General features: G+C 40.9%; 1 protein-coding gene across 11 annotated transcripts in view; it reads right to left on the bottom strand.

Moving 5' to 3' along the window:
* Window positions 1–3,257: 3,257 nt before the first annotated feature.
* LOC137378257 (nuclear receptor coactivator 3-like) overlaps window positions 3,258–20,623 on the bottom strand; it is a 295,743-nt gene continuing 278,377 nt past the window's right edge. For all 11 annotated transcript variants that reach the window (XM_068048490.1, XM_068048497.1, XM_068048498.1 and 8 more), the window contains 3 exons: window positions 16,854–17,028; window positions 15,794–15,980; window positions 3,258–12,975 (listed from right to left, as the gene is read on the bottom strand). In XM_068048490.1, the coding sequence (XP_067904591.1) occupies window positions 12,964–12,975; window positions 15,794–15,980; window positions 16,854–17,028 (374 nt within the window). In that variant the 3' untranslated portion in view covers window positions 3,258–12,963. The remainder of the gene's footprint in view (window positions 12,976–15,793; window positions 15,981–16,853; window positions 17,029–20,623) is intronic.

Raw genomic sequence — 20,623 nt, 5'->3', positions numbered from 1 at the left:
AGGGTAGTTAGGGAGAGAGTAGATCCCTTTAAGGATCAGTGTGGCAATCTGTGTGCGGAGCCACAGGAAATGGGCGAGGTCTTAAATGAATATTTCTTGTCAGTATTTACCATGGAGAAGGTCATGGAAGCTAGTGAGTTCAAGGCAGGGAACACTGATAGCATGGAGCATATCAACATTATAAAGGAGGGGGTGTTGGAGGTTTTGAAGTGCATTAATGTGGATAAATCCCCAGGGCCTGACCAGGTGTATCCTAGGATGCTATGGGAAGCAAGGGAGGAGATTGCTGGGGCCCTAGCAGAGATTTTTGTATCATCATTAGCCAAGGGTGAGGTACCGGAAGACTGGAGGATAGCTAATGTTGTGCCTTTATTTAAGGGCAGCAGGTATAAGCCAGGGAACTACAGGCCGGTGAGCCTTACATCAGTGGGAAAGTTATTAGAAGGGATTCTGAGAGACAGGATTTATATGCATAGGAAAGGCATGGTCTGATTAGGGACAGTCAGCATGGCTTTGTGCATGGGAAATCATGTCTCACGAATTTGATTTGAGTTTTTCGAGGTGGTGACCAAGGGGATTGACTAGGGCAGGGCGATGGACATTGTCTACATGGACTTTAGCAAGGCCTTTGACAAGGTCCCGCATGGTAGGCTAGTCCAGAAGGTTCGAACACATGGGATCCAGGGTGAGCTAGCAAATTGGATACAAAATTAGTTTGGTGATAGGAGGCAGAGGGTGGTAGTGGGGGGTTGTTTTTCAGATTGGAGGCCGATGACCAGTGGTGTGCCGCAGGGATTGGTGCTGGGCCCTCTGTTGTTTGTCATATATATTAATGATTTGGATGTGAATGTAGGGGGCATGATTAGTAAGTTTGCAAATGACACCAAAATTGGTGGTATTGTGGACAGTGAAGAAGGTTGGATCAGGTTACAACAGGATATAGATCAACTGGGAAAGTGGGCAAGTGATTGGCAAATGGAATTTAACACAGACAAGTGTGAAGTGATACATTTTGGGAAGTTAAACCAGGGCAGGACATATACAGTGAATGGCAGGGCCCTGGGGAGTGTTGTTGAGCAGAGACACCTTGGGGTGCAAGTACATAGTTCCCTGAAAGTGGCAACACAGGTAGACAGAGTGGTGAAGGTGGCATGGCATGCTTGCCTTCATCGGCCGAGGCATTGAGTACAAGAGTTGGGACGTCATGTTACAGTTGTACATAATGTTGGTCAGGCCGCATTTGGAGTACTGTGTGCAGTTCTGGTCGCCGCACTGCAGGAAAGATGTGATTAAGCTGGAGAGGGTGCAGAAAAGATTCACATGGATGTTGCCTGGTTTGGAGGGCTTGAGTTATAAACAGAGATTGGATAGGCTGGGTCTGTTTTCCCTGGATCGAAGGAGGCTGAGAGGGGACATGATAGAGGTATATAAAATTATGAGAGGCATAGATAGGGTAGATAGCCAGAGTCTGTTTCCCATGGTAGGGTGACTAAAACTAGAGGGCATAGATTTAAGGTGAGAGGGAGGAGGTTTAAAGGGGATCAAAGGGGTAAATTTTTCACACAAAGAATAGTGGGTATCTGTAATGAGCTGCCAGGGGTGGTGGAGGAGGCAGGAACAGTAGCAACATTTAAGAGGCATCTGGACAGGTTCGTGAATGAGCAAGGTATAGAGGAATATGGAATTAATGCAGGCAGGTGGGATTAGTATAGATAGGCATTATGGTCGGCACGGACGGGGTGGGTCGAAGGGCCTGTTTCTATGCTGTACAACTATGACTCTATGCAAGTTCCCCGCCAAACCACACACCATCTTGACTTGGGACTATATCATCGTTCCTTCACTGTCACTGGGTCAAAATCCTGGAACTCCCTTCCTAACAGAACTGTGGGTGTACCTACCCCACATGGACTGCAGTGGTTCAAGAAGGCAGCTCACCACCCCCTTCTCAAGGGCAATTAGGGATGGGCAATAAATGCTGGCCTAGCCAGCGATTCCCACATCTCATGAACGAATAAATAAAAACTGTTGGCATCGAAGGTACATGCCTGAAACAGATGCAAAATTAGATTGAGCACTAAAACAGCTTGAAGGACATGTTCAGAAAGATTGACAAGTGAGAAAGCAAGTTAGGCAGAAGCAAAAAGATATACATTACAAAGATAAAAAATTGAGTAAACTTTTGAGGCAAAAATAAAGTGGAAGAGAAGCAATGGAAGGAAGGACATGGATAAAAAAATTGAGACCATGGATAAACAAAGAAATAGACATTTCTTTTGGTGTATGCAATATGTGATATTAATTGCCTAGAGATTTATTTGGAATCATTATGTCAAGAAAACACTATATGCCAAATGAGAAATATTAATTCATCGGTTGGAAACTTATATCAGACTCTTACGGCGGAAAATCCTACAGTTAATTTTTTTTAAAGTCTGGCAGCCAAGACGGCCACCGCAATTTGCATCTGGAACACCTCACATTCCAGAACATCGAATTGGAGACACAAGTCCAACAAGAAGCCCAACCAGGACAACAGTCCGGCCAATGCGCAGGTGCCATTTTTAAAGGGCTTACAGCCCTCAATGGACATTTAAAATTCAAAGGACCAGGTAACTGAAAGTTTTGCAAAAAAAACAATTAAATTACCTTTCCATGCATCCCCCCCCCCCCCCCACCTCCCCACAAATGGCATTTCAAAACATTCCTGCCCTTTCTGCCCCCAGAATTCCAATATCGAGAATTTGACCTTCCACACCCTCCCCCACCATAGTTCTGCATCTTTGCCCTTTACCCCTTCCCATCACCCACCCCGACCAATCCGCAGCATTGTCACCCCGCTCAGAGAAAAAAATCCTCCTTCCCCGGTCCCCACAGGTGTCGTGCCACATTTCCCCAAACAGGGATTTGAAGGCGCAGCATTGTCGGCCACCTGAATGAAAATCGGTGTGGCGACTTAGGAGGCGACGGGATGGCTGCCATGAGGTACGGGGCTTGCCCCCATCAGGGTCAGTGGCAGATCTCCGCTGTACCGATCTTCATTGCCACCCCCCCCCCACCCGCCACGTCCCTGACACCGGAGGGGCTTTAAAATCCAGCCCATTAATTCTGTTTCTCACTCCACAGATACTGCCTGACCTGAGTATTTCCAGCATTTTCTATTTTTTATTTGAGACCACCTTTCTCCCTGACCAAATAGATTTTTTAAAAACCATTAACAGTAAATAAAATGATACACAATGTGGTACAACTGTATGTTTCTTTTAACATTCACATTCGCACACTTTAATATCATGAAAATTTATTCAGACATGGCTTATGTGTATTTAATGTACAACTTTTACAGAATGCTTTCTTACAACATCTGTTTCCAAACAGCTGAATAGCAAGATACGGTAACAAATCGCCAGACATTTTAAATAGAAATCTTTATTTACAACATTAACATCAAGAGGCAAATAAATCAGTAAAAGCAATATCTGCTAATAACCTTTTTTTTTTAATTATTTTGTACATTTTTTAAACAAATTTTCTATCATACCTTGCTTTGCATGAAATGTAACATTGGGATACAAACAGCAATGTTAGATATCTTTAGACTGAGCTAAATTAAATTCTCACTACTCTTCAATACTGTAGGAATCCTCCAATTGGCCTTTCAAATATTGCTTTTACAGCATGATAAATTTATCAATTTCATTATCATTTTTTACAGGTGTCTACTACCAACAAAATTTGATACAGAAACTTGAAAACATAAAAACTAGGCTGAGGCTAATGGGAAAAATAAAAAGAAAAGTGACTCATTATAATACCTGTATTGAATTATTTCATATTTAAATAATAAATAGTTTGCTTCATCAGGTAAACCTATACATTAACTATATTAATGTACAATTTGGTGTTATCAGTAAGCAAAGGGTTTGAATATACATGATCTCAGATTTCTATAGTAGTATGCAATCCAAGAATGAAAAAAAAATCAAAAATCTATACTCTAATCGCACACCTCTTACCTAGAAATCCCAAACCTCCAAGAGCACCCAGTTCAGATCGCACATAATTATTGTATAGGAATTCAAAACAATCATTTTCTGCATTAAAAATATAATTCCATTTTATTCACAGTGCTCTGAACTCTGTGATGTGAATCATTATTAGATTAAATGGTCAGAGTCAGGTAAGGTGGTGGGGAAGCTAATAAGGAAGTCTGGAGATTGGAAACAGACATGCAGCCCAGCCCTTTCAATTTCCAAAATGAGTTGTGGACATTAGTCAAGGTCAGTGTTCAGACTGAAAGAATGATGCTGATTCATAGACAGTGTTAACTTGTTTCACCTGGAATAAAATCCAAGTTGTTTAAAATAAATGATGCTCATCCCTTGAAATTTGCTTTTCTCCCCCTCCCTTCCTTCTTGAAGGCAATGAATCCACCTTGGAGTATTGTGCCACAGGCACTGAGTGCCTCATAAAGCTGATCCACCCGCAATCCTAGAGTATGTCTCATCAGGCTATTTGACCCCAGCAGGCTTCTAGCCAACCTTGCCCTTATACTCCAGATATCCATTTATGCATGAATTCCAGCAGGATCAGAAGCAAGAATCCTAGCCAGTTCTCTCCTCCCTAAATCAGAGTAATTGAGAACAATTGTAATGTGCCTTTCTTCCTCACACCCACCTCCTAGCTGACATGAATTGACTCAGCACAAAATATAGAGATCAAACCTGAAGCCATTCTGGGTTTGTATGGCTCAGCTACTCCCTAGATGAACCTGCGGAAGATTCAGGGAATCAAAATACTGCTACCTTCTGTAGTAAGGTTGACGGTACAGCTCATGAGCAAGCCAGAATATTGAAAGCCTTGCACCCTTTGGGATCATCGGCATTTTCCATTCTTTGAAGCAACAAATAGATGTTCTAATAGGAGTTGGCACACTGATCTTTTGTAAATATTGCTTACATTAAGAAAAAAGGGATTGAATTGAGACAATCAGCAGTTAATTCAAGTTTGTATCCTTTATAAATATCTCTTATACAAAAACCCTTTATCAGAACTTGCCATTACAATAATTTTAAGTCAGTCAGTTTGTAGTAATTAGCTGTAGAAACTTTAAAATAAAATGCAAGAATCTTATACTGCTTCTATAAAGCCCAGGCTTTTCTTTAGATTATGTAAAAATCAATTCATTTTCATAACTTGGGAATCTATGAGTAATGCCCTTTTCTTGCGGGATGCAAGTGATTTATCCCATGCCATGCAGCATGATCCAGTACAAAAAGAACACATTCTTGAATCAGACAGGTAGCTGCAATTCACCTTTCTGTTGAACATGGAATACCCCTATTGCTCAAGCTGTAACTGGGCATTCTTTGCCACTGAGGAATGTTCATACATTGGACTGCAGCTTGAGATTTGAACATTTTTATACAGGGAATCAATCCTGCTTAATGGCCGCAATATTCAGGGTTTCGGTATGGGGATCAGCTATACCATCATGCCTAGATTTAGTAAGAAAAGCAAGCAGTTCCCCACAAAGCAAAAGTAATAAAATAGTTAATAGAATATGCACTTTAATCAGTTATATTCTTAATGAAACTCTGTATTGAATATAATCATAGTATTTTTAATATCTACTTCCTCCTTAGGATACAGAAAAGTGCAACTGGATATAAATGAAACACAGTTTTCCATACAGTTCTTCATACTAGGAATCTGCTACTGTATTGCAGCCAACATCAGGTTACTGAATTATCGCCATGACCTCTACAAAATCAGGTTGCTGGTTTATCACCACGATCTTTCACATGATCAGGCTAATTTAGTCACTTGTTTCATTTTTGGTTAGTTTCGACTTCCGTCTAGATGTGCAGCAAACCTGAGTATTTTCATTACTTAGCAACCAAAGTAACTAATGTTTTCCCCCCTGCCCAACCCACAGTAAAAGCCTGTCAATGTATACCAAGATTAATCTTTTAATTCTGAAAATGTTTACTCTTAATTACCCATGTACAAATAAGGCAAGCTTTTATTTTATTCCCCATTCCAAAAAAATCATCTTTTTCATTATTTCAGGATTGAGACTCAATTTTCAACGGAGTGAAAACAACACTCAGCCATGTTTCTCTTCTCAAGTTGGCCAGGTAACAGTTGAACTGCAATGCCTCTGTTTCATGTATTGCTCAGCTCCATCTGTGCATGGTTGGCTTCAGATGGCAAAATTTTATTTTGACTCATTTGTACACCAGGGAGCGCCAGTCAACGGCTGCCAAATGTCTGCCCTGTGTGTAAAATGTAGCAATTAATGGCTGAAAGAAGTCCATCAATGTTTCTAGACAGCTTTCAGATCATTTAAAAAAAACCTTAAACATATTAAGCAGTCATGGAGGGATACTTCTAAACAAAAAATCAGGTGCTGCTAATCAAACCTCTCCTAATAAAGCAAAGTTTCTTTCAATTTTAAGAAAAGCCAACACGCAGTCAGTAATTCATCCAAAGAAAACAAAAATTAAATATTTGCTTTGTTTCTCCTGGGGGTTGGGAGAGATGTCACTAATAAAAACACTATTCAGTAGATGTGGAATGTATCTGCTACTGTTGACAGCAACTAGTTGTTTTCTTTTAAACTCCGTTAAGTGATCAATATGATCAGAAAAGGCCTCAGGCCATTAGCTGTACAAACATAACCATTGTTTCAACTAAAGTAGGTTCAATTTCAGATAATATTCATGAAAGCTGCCAAAAACAGAACTTTTCCTATTCCACTCATCTAACTGTTGCTTGTCCCTAAATGCAAGTCACAATAAAAAAGTTAACCAGGTTTGACATTGTCTTTATCTACGGTAGTTCCAGTAACATTGTATATATTGATTTTAAAAAATGAACATGTCTATAGAGGCAGAACTGTAGTTGTGGCCTGACTCAAACTGCATTAGCAGCACAGATATCTTACACATCAATTGAATTGTTGCATTGATTTCTGTACCATCTGAACATTTGACTTCAATCATTAGGGGGAGAAAAGTCATTTAAATTGCTGCACCCTTTTGGGGACAAAGAAGTTCTCAGTGGCAGTTACTAATTCTGCATTAAAACAATTGAATAAAATAATTAAGTAATTAATTAAAACACACTCAGGATGGCAGGGTAGGTGATGTGTCACAGCTGCAGCATGTGGGAGTTCCAGGATGCCAGTGTGATCCAGGGCAAACATGTCTGCAGTAAGTGTTTGCGGCTCAAAGAGCTTCGGCTCAGAGTCATTGATCTGGAGTCAGAGCTGCAGACACTGCGACAGATCAGGGAGGGGGAAAGTTATCTGGACATTTTGAACCACGAGGTGGTCACACCCCTTAGGATAGGGACTTCTGATTTGGTCAGTGGTCAGGGACAGGAGAGTGTGGCTGCAGCTGAGACAGGTAAGGGGACCAGAGGGCAGGAGCCTCAGCCTTTGCGATTGTCCAACGGGTTTGAGGTTCTTTCAGCTTGTTTGGAAGAGAGTGGGGGCTGCAGGGTGGATGAGCAACCTGACCATGGTACAGGAAGCCATTCAAGTGGAGGGAGAAAAAAGGAATGTAGTGGTCGTAGGGGACAGTATAGTTAGGGGGATTGACACTGTTCTCTGCAGCAAAGCGCAGGAGTCCAGACGGCTGTGTTGCCCGCCCGGTGCCAGGGTTCGGGACATCTGCTCAGGGCTGGAGAGGAACTTACAGTGGGAAGGGGAGGATCCAGTCGTCGTGGTCCATGTAGGTACCAACAACATAGGCAGGACAAGGAAAGAGGTTCTGCATAGTCAGTATGAAGAACTAGGCGCCAAATTAAGAAGCAGAACCTCAAAGTTAATAAGCTCTGGATTATTACCTGAGCCAAGTGCAAATTGGCATAGGGCAAATAAAATTAGAGAAATTAATGCGTGGCTCAAAGACCGGTGTGGTAGAAGTGGGTTCCTGTTCGTGGAGCACTGGCACTAGTACTGGGGAAAGTGGTGGCCGTTGGGACAGTCTACACCTGAATCATGCTGGGGCCGGTGTTCTAGCGAGCTGCATAACTAGGGATGTAGAGAGGGTTTTAAACTGAATAGTGGGGGCAAGGGATCAAATTGGGGAAGATATGGTAAATCAAGGAGTAGAGACAAGGCAAGAGAGAAAAGGTATTAATGTGGGAAATGATAAACAGACTGTGACAGGAAGGGACAGAGAATACCAATCTAAGAGTAAATCAACAGATAAGGTTAGAGGTTGCAAAAATAATAAAAGGACAAAACTAAAGGCTCTGTATCTGAATGCACATAGCATTCGAAACAAAACAGATGAACTGAGAGTGCAAATTGAAATAAATAAGTACGATCTAACAGCCATCAGAGACATGGCTGCAGGACAACATAGATTGGGACCTGAATATTGAAGGGTACCTGGCATTTATGAAGGACAGGAAGCCAGGAAAATGTGGAGGGGTAGCTCTGTTATTAATGATGGTATTAGTGCAATAGAGAGGGATGACCTAAGTTCAGGAAACCAGGATGCAGAAGCAGTTTGGGTAGAGATGAGAAATCATAAAGGCAAGAAGTCACTTGTGGGAGTGGTGTACAGGCCACCTAAAATTAACCACACTGTAGGATGGGGTATAAAGGAAAAATAATGGCAGCTTGTCAGAAAGGTACAGCAATAATTATGGGGGAATTTACCCTACATATAGACTGGAAAAATCAGATGGGCAGAGGTAGCCTAGATGAGGAATACATAGAATGTTTTCGGGATAATTTCTTGGAACAATAGGTTCTGGAGCCAACCAGAATGAAAGGAAGGTAAAATTAGAGTACAAGAGAAAGCTAACTAGAAATACAAAAACAGATAGTAAGAGTTTCTATAGATATTTTAAAAAGAAAAGAGTTAACAAAGTGAGCGTTGGTCCTATAGAAAGTGAGTCTGGCAAATTAATAATGGATAATAAGGAGATGGCAGATGAATCGAAAAGATATTTTGCATTGGTCTTCAATACTGAGGATACAAGTAACATCCCAGTATTAGCTGTAAGTCAGGAAATGGAAGGGAGGGAGGAACTCAAGAGAATAACAATCACCAGGGAAGTGGTACTGAATGAATTGTTGGAGCTGCGGGCTGACAAGTCCCCGGGTCCTGATGGACTTTGTTCTAAGGTGTTAAAAGAAGTGGCTAGTGAGATAGTTGACGTGTTGGTTTTAATTTTCCAAAATTCCCTAGATTTGGGGAAGGTTCCGTTAGATTGGAAAATAGCGAATGTAACTCCTTTATTCAAAAAGGGAGACAGAAAGCAGGAAACTACAGGCCAGTTTGCTTAACATTTGTCTTAGAGAAAATGTTAGAAGCTATTATTAAAGACGTTATAGCAGGGCATTTAGAGAAATTCAAGGTAATCAGGCAGAGTCAACATGGTTTTGTGAAAGGGAAATCATGTTTAACCAATTTATTAAAGTTCTTTGAGGGAGTGACATGTGCTGTGGATAAAGGGAAACCGGTGGATGTATTATACTTAGATTTCCAGAAGGCATTTGATAAGGTGCCACATCAAAGGTTATTGCAGAAAATAAAAGCTTATGCTGTCGGGGGTAACATTAGCATGGATAGAAGATTGGTTAGCTAACAGGAAACAGAGAGTAGACATAAATGGGTCATTTTCTGGTTGGCAAGATGTAACGAGTGGCGTACCACAGGGATCTGTGCTGGGGCCTCAACTTTTTACAATTTATACAAATGACTTAGATGAAGGGACCAAAGGTATGGTTGCTAAATTTGCTGATGACATGAAGATAGGTAGGAAAGTAACTTGTGAAGAGGACATAAGGGGGCTACAAAGGGATATAGATAGGTTAAGTGAGTGGGCAAAGACATGGCAAATGGAGTATAATGTGGGAAAGTGTGAAAATTGTCCACTTGGGCAGGAAGAATAAAAATAAGTATATTATCTAAATGGTGAGAGATTGCAGAGCTCTGAGATGCAGAGGGATCTGGGTGTCCCAGTGCATGAATCGCAAAAGGTTAGTATGCAGGTACAGCACATAATTAGGAAAGCTAATAGAACGTTATCGCTTATCAGGAGGGGAATTGAATACAAAAGTAGGGAGGTTATGCTTCAGCTATACAGGACATTGTTGAGACCACATCTGGAGTACTGTGTACTCCTTATTTAAGGAAGGATATAAAAAATACAATGGAGGCAGTACAGAGAAGATTTACAAGACTAATACCTGGAATAGGAGGACTGTCTTATGAGGAAAGATTGGACAGGCTAGGCTTGTATCCGCTGGAATTTAGAAGAGAAAGAAGTGACTTGATTGAAACATATAAGGTCCTGAGTGGTCTTGGCAGGGTGGATGTGGAAAGGATGTTTTCCCTTGTGGGAGAATCTAGAACTAGGAGTCACTGTTTAAAAATAAAGGGTCGCCCATTTAAGACAGAGATGAGGAGAATTTTTTTTTCTCTGAGGGTTGTGAGTCTTTGGAACTCTCTTCCTCAAAAGGCAGTGGAAGCAGAGTCTTTGAATATTTTTAAAGGCAGAGGTAGATAGATTCTTGATAAGCAAGGGGGTGGAAGATTAGCGGGTGCAGGTGGAAATGGAGTAATCAGTTCAGCCATGAACTTATTGAATGACAGAGCAGGGTCAAAGGGCCGAGTGGCCTACTCCTAATTCGTATGTCAGTCATGATTGTGTAAATAGTTTCCAAGTACATTTTTTTCCTTAAAAAAAAATAATGCACTAGCAGACACATCCAAACATTGAACTGGAGCAAATCAAAGAATGCTTATTAAGTAGAAAGAAATACGAGAACAAACAGGGAAGATAGAAGGAAAAAGGAACTCGTATTAACTAGGACAATGAGCACTTAGGGATAAGAACGACAAGCTGACTTAGATGTGCAAAATGATTCTACTTCCCTGTATTGAGCATGTTGCATTTATGCTGCTTTGTCAGTGTAACATCTATAGTTCAATGAATCAGTTTCTTTCAATTACAGCATTACTTTGATATTTCTAACAAACTTTGGAAAAGACACTGCAATCAAGAAAGTTGGCTTTTGTTTAAATGTATCTGAAATCAGTGGCATTAACAGTTACTTCCAGATCAATCTGAACAGAATTTTCTTCCTTCTTCTAAAAAAGAAAAATACACCCCAGTATATCATTACCAGCAAAAATCAAAAGCAATCAAAATTTAATCTTATAGTTAAACATAAATATGTCCTCCATCGAATTAAACATCACTAAGAATTGCATGATGTTCAGCCCTGTCACTCATTCATCAAGTCATCATTGATTTTGCTCATTCAGAACCACACAATCAATAATTTACACTCAAAATAAGGAAATTAGGTAGATTATTCCTTTGGAGTACAACTATGTAAAGTAAGCTGCTGTTTGAGGCAATGTCTCTTGAATCCTGTTACCAGAATTGAATCTCATTTTAATGATTCAAATCTCATTTCATCTCCCTGCATTTGTAGAAGTCGTTGAATGTCAAAGTTCCCTCTTCACAAGGATCATTACATTATCCATCACCCCAGCATAGACACTATGAGTTCAGTACTTACTGATCAGCAATTTACAGGTACCTTCTCTCTTCCTTTCACAGAGGTGAGGGTGGCCAAGCGGCACTTGATGGACAATTCTGTCTCAATATAAATTAAATCAAATAATAGTGAGAAATAAATCATTTTTCAAATTTTGGATCAGTTACTGTATGGCTGATTTAAGCTTTGATTTTCAGGCAAGACTGATGCAGCTGCACTTTTCAGAAGCACCTCTTTTTATAGATACAATTATGGGAAAAGGAGAGGGGAGAAGAAAGAGAAATGTAACCTTTTAGAAAGTTAAAAGCTAGATTGGCAGCACGGGATAAAATCTGGGTGATCAACATGAAAAAAATCTAAAGTTTTTTGCACATTTTTACAGATTAGCTCAATTGTCAAGGCCTGGTGCAAACAGGACGGACGACTTGAACTGGTGCTAAAAGGCAAGTGTACAGAAATAAGAGTGTCAAATATTTAGCCTCACCAATGCTGTGCAAAAAAAAAAAATCAGAAAACGTGACCTACAAAAGTGTATATATAATATAATATTGTATTCATTATTTACAAGATATATTCACAGGAGCCAGCTTCCAGAAGTTTTATGCTGCAGTACCTTGCTTTGAGTCAACAGCACGCACCTTGTATTTACTCCATTTGAAATTTTATCTGCAATATTTTAAAATGAAGATTATTGCTTGGCATTGCATATGCAGATTTAAAAAGTTGGATGTTGGTCATATAGTTATGTTCCACTGTGAAATACCAATGGGATGCTTCACGCAAAGATGATTCGGAAAACAAAAACAAGAATTTGCTCATGTGCAGATATGGCTGCACTGGTCATGAAACATTGCAGCGATCCTGGACTACTTCAGCCTTCTCTAAAGTGCATCAACAAGCACACGGTCCTATGCTGACACTCGGCAGTCACTCTCCACCAACCGCACCCCCACCCCCAACCCCAACCAAATGTTTGTAAATGTAATGACCACATTATGAGTGACATTTCACAATACTGCCAAAAAAAAAATAAAACAAGGCTAGGTACTCCATTAAAATAGATGCAAGATTTGGCAAGCAAAAAGGTAGCAACCAGATGAGATTTAAGGACAATTTTAAAAACCAAAGAAAATCCTAAACAATTTGAGTTTTCGACCCAGCGGTGTACTGCTGCCAAGAGTCTTTTTTGATAAAACAAATATGTCTAATAAAATCAGAGAAACAGTTCTCTTTCCTTAAGAAATGTACACCTTAGCAGGCTGGCACAGTGGTTCTGGTTGGGCTGCACCAATCCCCAGCAGCACACAAGGTGGCGCCATTTCCTTCTGTGTAAGTGTCTTTGCTGTAGATTCTCAGTGCATTGCTCTCAAAAGCCATGTGGACCCAAATTAACCTTTTTTGGATTGATGATCAGCAGTCCTGAGTTGTCAGCAATATTTCTGTTTCAGAGAAAGGTGAGAGAAGAAAGGTAATTGAGAACATTCAGAGTCTAGTATTTACCCCAGGCTAGTTCAATATAAAATCTGCACAACCTAGTCAAATGGCTCGCACAATCAATTTTGGTGCTCTAGGAAAGAGATATCACAGTTGGGGGAACAGAATGCACTTTTGCTCTCATAACAGAAACAAGCCCTACTAAGTCAGAGGAAGATCAGATGCAAAGCCTCCTTATTTTTCCTACTGAAGTTTAAGACCCCACATTTATCTATATTCAATTTAATTTGTGGATCAGGACCAGAACTGGTGCTACATTTTAGTCACTGAACTCGAAACAGAGCTTAATTCGAATGAATGAACGAACTAGATCAATCTATCCCATACCTGCAAATATCAACTCTAATAATCTAGGCTAATGTGCAGTATAGTACTAAAGGAGTGCTGCACTATTGGAGGTGCTGTCTTTCAAATAATGCATTAGTTCAAAACCCCATCTGCCCTCTCGGCTGAATCTCGAAGATCGCATTGAAGAACAACACGGGAGATCTGCCCTGTGTCCTGGCCAATATTTATCCCTAAACCAGCATCATTTAAAACAGATTATCTAGTTATTGGAATTTAATGCAGACAAGTGCGAAGTGATGCACTTTGGAAAGTTAAACCAGGGCAGGACATATACAGTGAATGGCAATGCCCAGGGGAGTGTTGTTGAGCAGAGACACCTTGGGGTGCAAGTACATAGTTCCCTGAAAGTGGCAACACAGGTAGACAGAGTGGTGAAGGTGGCATGGCATGCTTGCCTTCATCGGCCGAGGCACTGAGTACAAGAGTTGGGACGTCATGTTACAGTTGTACTTAATGTTGGTTAGGCCGCATTTGGAGTACTGTGTGCAGTTCTGGTCGCCGCACTACAAGAAAGATGTGATTAAGCTAGAGAGGGTGCAGAAAAGATTCACCAGGATGTTGCCTGGTTTGGAGGGCTTGAGTTATAAACAGAGATTGGATAGGCTGGGTGTTTTCCCTGGATCGAAGGAGGCTGAAAGGGGACATGATAGAGGTATATAAAATTATGAGAGGCATAGATAGGGTAGATAGCAAGAGTCTGTTTCCCATGGTAGGGTGACTAAAACTAGAGGGCATAGATTTAAGGTGAGAGGGAGAAGGTTTAAAGGGGATCAAAGCGGTAAATTTTTCACACAAAGAATAGTGGGTATCTGGAATGAGCTGCCTGAGGAGGTGGTGGAGGCAGGAACAGTATCGACATTTAAGAGGCATCTGGACAGGTACTTGAATGAGCAAGGCATTGAGGGATATGAAATTAATGCAGGCAGGTGGGATTAGTATAGATAGGCATTATGGTCGGCATGGACGCAGTGGGCCGAAGGGCCTGTTTCTATGCTGTACGACTATGACTATTATCTATTTCTGTTTATGGGACTTTGCTGTGTCAAAATTGGCTGCTGCGTTTTCCTACACAGAGTTCCCTAAAACCTTTCTGAGGGTATAATCTGAGTGATACAGTGGATATAGTATATTTGGATTATCAGAAGACATTCTTAAAAGGTGCAACACAAGAGATTGCTGCACAAAATTAGGGCTAATGGGATTGGGGGTAATATATTAGTATGGATTGAGGATTGGTCAACAGACAGAAAACAGATAGTAAGAATAAACGGGTCATTTTCAGGATGGCAGGCTGTAACTAGTGGGATGCCACAAGGATCAGTGCTTGGGTCTCAACTCTTTACAATCTACATCAATAACTTTGATGCGAGGAATGAGTGTAATATATCCAAGTATGATGACAATACAAAGTTAGGTGGGAAAGTAAGCTGCAAGGAGGATGCAGAGGCTGTAAAAGGACATGACTAGTTAAGTGATTGGGCAAAAAGGTGACAGATGGAGCATAATGTGGGCAAGCGTGAAATTATTTACTCTGGTAGAAAGAATGGAAACAATTTTTTTTAAAGGAAAGAAACAAGTAAATGCTGGTATTCAAAGGGATTTGTGGGTTCTTGTCCATGATTCAAAGAAAAAGTTAATGTGCAGGCACAACAAGCAATTAGGAAGGCAAATGGTACGTAAGTATATTGCAAAGGAATTGGAGTGTAAGAATCAGGAATTTTTGCTGCAGTCATATAGGGCTTTGGTGAGACCACACCTAGAATACGTACAGTTTTCATTTCCTTACCTAAGGAAACATATACTTGTCTTAGAGGGGGTGCAACAAAGGTTCACTAGATTGATTCCTGGGATGACAGAGCTGTCCTATGAAGTGAGATTGTGTAGAATAGTCCTATATTCTTTGGAGTTTAGAAGACTGAGAAGTGATCTCATTGAAGCATATACAATTCTTACAGGCCTTGACAAGGTAAATGCTAAGAGGCTGTTTCCCCCGGCAAGAGGGTCTAGAACTAGGGGTCATAGGATAAGGGGTTGGCCATTAAGCACTGAGATGAGGAGAAACCTCTTCACTCAGAGGGTTGTGAATCTCTGGAATTCTCTACCCCAGAGGGCTCTAGATGTTCAATGAGAATATTCAAGACTGAGATCAATAAAGTTTTTGACACTAAAGAAAATCAAGGGATATAGGGATAGGATGGGGAAGCAGAGCTGAAGTAGCAGATCAGATATCTTATTGAAAGCTCAAGGGACCATGTGACCTACACCTGATCCTATTGCTTATGCTCTTGCGTTCTGATATTACAACAGTGTCCACACTTCAAAAGTACTTCATTGGCTGTAAAGCACTTTGGGACATCGAAAGGTTGTGAAAGACTCCATATAAATAAAAGTTCTTTCTTTAATGAGTAGCCCTACCTGTTCTGGACCCATGGTTGACATCCCTGACACAGACATTGGAGCCATGCCCATTTGCCCTGGCATCTGACCCATACTGCTGCCACTGGCATTTACTGACATGTTGGTGTTCATATTCATCAGGCTATTGTACGTGCTGGCATTTGCCTGTTGTCCAAATTGCTGTGGAGACTGCTGCGGAAACGTACTGCAAAAAGAAAAATATGAAATCAATAAAATAAACTGACATACTCCACTGCAACCTCAATCTGGCCACAGTAGATATTAAAGGAGGCAAAGTATGCATATCACAAATTAGGTACAGATGAAGGTGGTCTTTTGGCCGTTCTGATTTCATCTTTACAAAATACCAGCCCTACCTCTTCCCATTACAACATCTAGCAATTTCTGAGGTAAGCCCAATATGCTAGCATCAGCTACTGTTCCAGCTTTTGATCAGCTTCTATGCAAAGCAATAAATACTGATGCCTGTGCTTCATAGCTTGTAGCTTCGGCATATCTGAAAAATACTGTTCTAACTTTATTATCTCTACACTACTAACTATCTGTTTACATTATATTTAGCATTGGTGCAAAGTGGTTTCTGCTTCATATCCCATGTAAAGTTGCAGTATAAATTTGCAGTCAGGGTTTCACCCAAGTCCAAAGAGAAGTTGTATGAAACTCATGAGGAGTAGTCCTGTATTGCTTTGATTTGACAATGCATGTAGGGTTATTGCAGTATGGAGTCAAACCTGACTTAAAGACTAGTTGGAGTGTCTCTTGGGCTACGTGGATTTTTTTTTTAAAAACTTTACAGTTATTAATTTAAATGATATGGAATGCCGATGTTGCAACCCTCAAATATAAAACATCTAAACATTTAAAATTTAGCTGCTGGGAGAAGAGCTCTGCAACCACATATGAACAGAAGCACGGTAGTTCCAGGCAGGCAGTATAAACAACATACTGTCTGGTTGGAACCAACAGTGCAGCTGCAAGGTACCCTCTGATATCTCTTTTCAAGGTAGAAAAGATCCAATTGTTCCTCAGAGCTCGTGTGTATTAACATATAGCATACCTATTTCCGCCCATGTTTCCTGTGGACCAGCCCTTCATGTCACTGGTTGTTTGGTAGACAGAAGCAGCCTGAGGATGTTGCATCATGGCATTCTGTGAAGGCCCCATTCTTGACATGAGTGCATTATGGGGGCTGGGAGCCCTGCCAAAAGTTGCATCAGGTTGCTGATTCATCCCTGCACAAAGAAAACCATAGTTAATCCACAACTAACGCAAGATCAACCATCAAAGCCAATCATGTCACATTTTAAATAGCTACAGTCATTTATCAACTCGCTATTTATAACACCCCAGTGACAAGGATGCAGCATTGTAATGTTTGCATAAAATTAACAGATTTCCTTTTTTCTGGAATCTTTCCTTTTCTGACTCTTACTGGGGTAAGGTCCCTCAGGCAATGGTAACCCTCCTGTATCTTGCCCATGTGATAACTCTTCTCAACAGGCTAGTTGACTGTGCTCAGAGGTGGCAGGGGACAGCGTGGATGCAGAGATCACCAACAAGCTGGATTCGGGCTTCCCCATACGTCCACACGAGCACATTTTCCAGTGGAAGATCCCTAGATAATGATCAATAATGAGAGGCAATGTGGATTTTTTTCCCTCATGAGTACAAAGACGCTGAAGCTAGTTGCAGTATCCCATCTCATGCCCTGGTTTGGTCTTTACGGCTAAAGGGTCACTTCTCTGTGAGGTCATGTAAAGATAAAGACTATGGTGCCCATAATTTAACAAGGCATTCTAGGCATCTCTTAAGGTCTTAATTGGATACTAAATATTATAAAGCTCCTACTGTTATTTACTGAAACATGGTCAACAGCAGGCAGAGATGCAAGGGGAAAAATGTGTTGAGAAAAAGGGGGATGAAGTTAAATTAACCAAACAACCAAAACAAGTATGGGAAAGAGATGAAGAAGTGAAAGCATTGTTCAAATAAATACATTTTAAGCCCAAAAAAAGTAAAAATTACTTGAGAAAATAAAATTATACCTGAAATCGTGGTAGACCAGTGGATTGTTTGGAAATGAGCATAAAGAATGTTTCAGAACAGCACATTTGCCAACTGCCAATCAGATCATGAATATTTGGATTCAGATTCAAAACATTTGCATTGAAATTAAGTGTAAAAGACATCCCACTAAAGAAGTTCAAACTGCTCAAGAGTAAGGCATGTGGTCTTACTTCAAGAACAACTTGCACCTATATAGTTCCTTTAATGGAGTTAAATGTCCGAAGGCACTTCACAGGAGCGTTATCAGACAAATTTTGACATAGTCACATATAGATATTAAGACAGATGACCAAAAGCTTTGTCTGACAGGTAGATTTTAAGGAGCGACTTAAAAGAGGTGTGGTAGAGAGGCGAAGTTTAAGGATCAAATTCTAAGTCTTAGGGCTTAGACAGCTGACACCTCCATTAGCGGCTTGCCAAGTAAATCGTGGATGTGCAAGAGGCCAGAATTGGAGTCATGCAGAGATCTCAGAAGGCTTTAGGAATGGAGGAGGTTTCAAAGATAGGGAAGAGTGATGCTATGGAGTGATTTGAACACAAGGCTGAGAATTTTAAAAATTGAGGCCATGCCGGACCAGGAGTACAATGTAAGTCAGCGAGCATAGGGGTGATGGGTGAATGGGACATGATACAAGTTAGGATATGGACAGCAGAACTGTAGATGAGCTCAAGTTTACAGAGGGTGGTATGTGAAAGACTAGCCAGAAAGCATTGGAGTTGTTAAGTTTGGAGCTAACAAAGGCATGGATGAGGATTTCAGCAGCATACGGACTTCAGACAGATCGCTTTCAGCGAAAAGTATGAATAATTCAGCTTGACGACCAGAGCCTAACCAATCTGCTTTCCCACATGATCATCATTCTGTAGGCAGTCTGATACTAGAATGTCCAGCAATGAGCTGCAAAATACAGTTGCCAGGCATATTTGGGTGGGGAGGTGGAAAAAGAGAAAGAGAATAATCGAATGGTTACAGTACAGAAGGAGGCCATTCGACCTTTCATGTCTGTGTTGGCTCTCTGAAGGAGCAATTCACCTAGTTTTACTCCCCCACCTTCTCCCCATATCCCTGCACATTCTTCCTTTTCAGATAATAATCCAATTTCCTCTTGAATGCCTCAACTGAACCTACTTCCACCACACACTCAGGCAGTGCATTTCATATCCTATCCACCTGTTACATGAAAGTTTTTCCTCATGTCGCCATTCGTTCTTTTGCCAATTACCTTATATCTGTGCCCTCTGATTCTCGATCCTTCCATCAATGGGAACAGTTTTTCCCCATCTACCCTGTCAGACCCCTCATGATTTTGAATATCTCTATCAAATGTGCTCTCAACCTTCTCTTCTCCAAGGAAAACAGCCCTAACTTCTCCAATATAGCTCTGTAACTGAAGTCCCTCATCCCTGGAAACATTCTCGTGTCTTTTCTACACCTTCTCACATCCTTCCTAAAATGTGGGACCCAGAAGTGGATGGAATACTCCAGTTGAGGCCGAAACATTGTTTTATACAAGTTTAACATAACTTCCTTGCTTTTGTACTCTATGCCCTTATGGATAAAGCCAAGGATGCTGTATGTTTTATGAACTGCGTTCTCAACTTGTCCTGCCACCTTTACATGATCGATACACCCAGCTCCTTCTGCTCCTTCACACCCCTTTTAGAATTGTCTCCCTGCGTTCTTTCTACCAAAATGAATCACTTCACACTTCTCTGCATTAAATTTAATCTGCCACTTGTCCATCCATTTCACCGACCGGTCTACGTCCTTTTGAAGTTCTACACTATCATCCTCACAGTTTACAATATTTCCAAGTTTTGCATTGTCTGTACACCAAGGTCTAGGTCATTAATGTACATCAGGAAGAGCAGGGGGCCTAACGCCAAACCCTGGGAAACTCCACTATTAACCCTCCTCCAGCCCAAAAAACAACCATTAACTACTATTCTCCTGTCACAGCCAACTTTGCATCCACGTTGCTACTGTCCCTTTTATTTCATGGGCTCTAAATTTGCTGACAAGCCGGTTATGTGGCACTTTATCAAAAGCCTTTTAAAAGTCCAAGTACACCACATCAAACACATTACCCTCATCAACCCTCTCTGTTACCTCACAAAAAACTTAAGCAAGTTAGTTAAACATGATTTTCCCTTAACAAATCTGTGCTGGCTTTCCTTAACTAACCCGCAGTTGTCCAAATAATTATTAACTTTGTCTCAAATTATCATTTCTAGAAGCTTCCCCACCACCGATGTTAAACTGACTGGCCTGTAGTTGCTGAGCTTATCTTCACACACTTCTTTGAACAAGGGTGTTACATGTGCAATTCTCCAGTCCTCTTGTACCACCCAAGTCTAAGGAAAATTGGAAAATTATGGCCAGTGCCTCCATGATTTCCACTCTCACTTCCCTCAGTATCCTTGGGGTACCAATGACATAGGGAGGACTAAGAAAGAGGTTCTACTGAGGGAGTATGAACAGTTCAGGGCTAAATTAAAAAGTAGAACCATAAAGGTAATCATCGCTGGATTACTACTTGAGCCACAAGCAAATTGGCAGAGGGTAAATAAGATTAGAGAGTTGAATGCGTGGCTTAAAGATTAGTGTGGAAGAAGTGCGTTTTGATTCATGGGGCACTGGCACCAGTACTGGGGAAAGAGGGAGCTGTACTGTTGGGATGGTCTACACCCGAACCGTGCTGGGAGCAGTGTCCTGGTGAATTGTATAATTGGGGCGTAGAGAGGGCTTTAAACTAAATA

This window comes from Heterodontus francisci, chromosome 16 (genome assembly GCF_036365525.1).
Source record: "Heterodontus francisci isolate sHetFra1 chromosome 16, sHetFra1.hap1, whole genome shotgun sequence".
Taxonomy (NCBI): Eukaryota; Metazoa; Chordata; class Chondrichthyes; order Heterodontiformes; family Heterodontidae; genus Heterodontus; species Heterodontus francisci.
The sequence above is the reverse complement of the archived record's forward strand: the minus strand, read 5'-3'. Positions and strand labels throughout refer to the sequence as shown.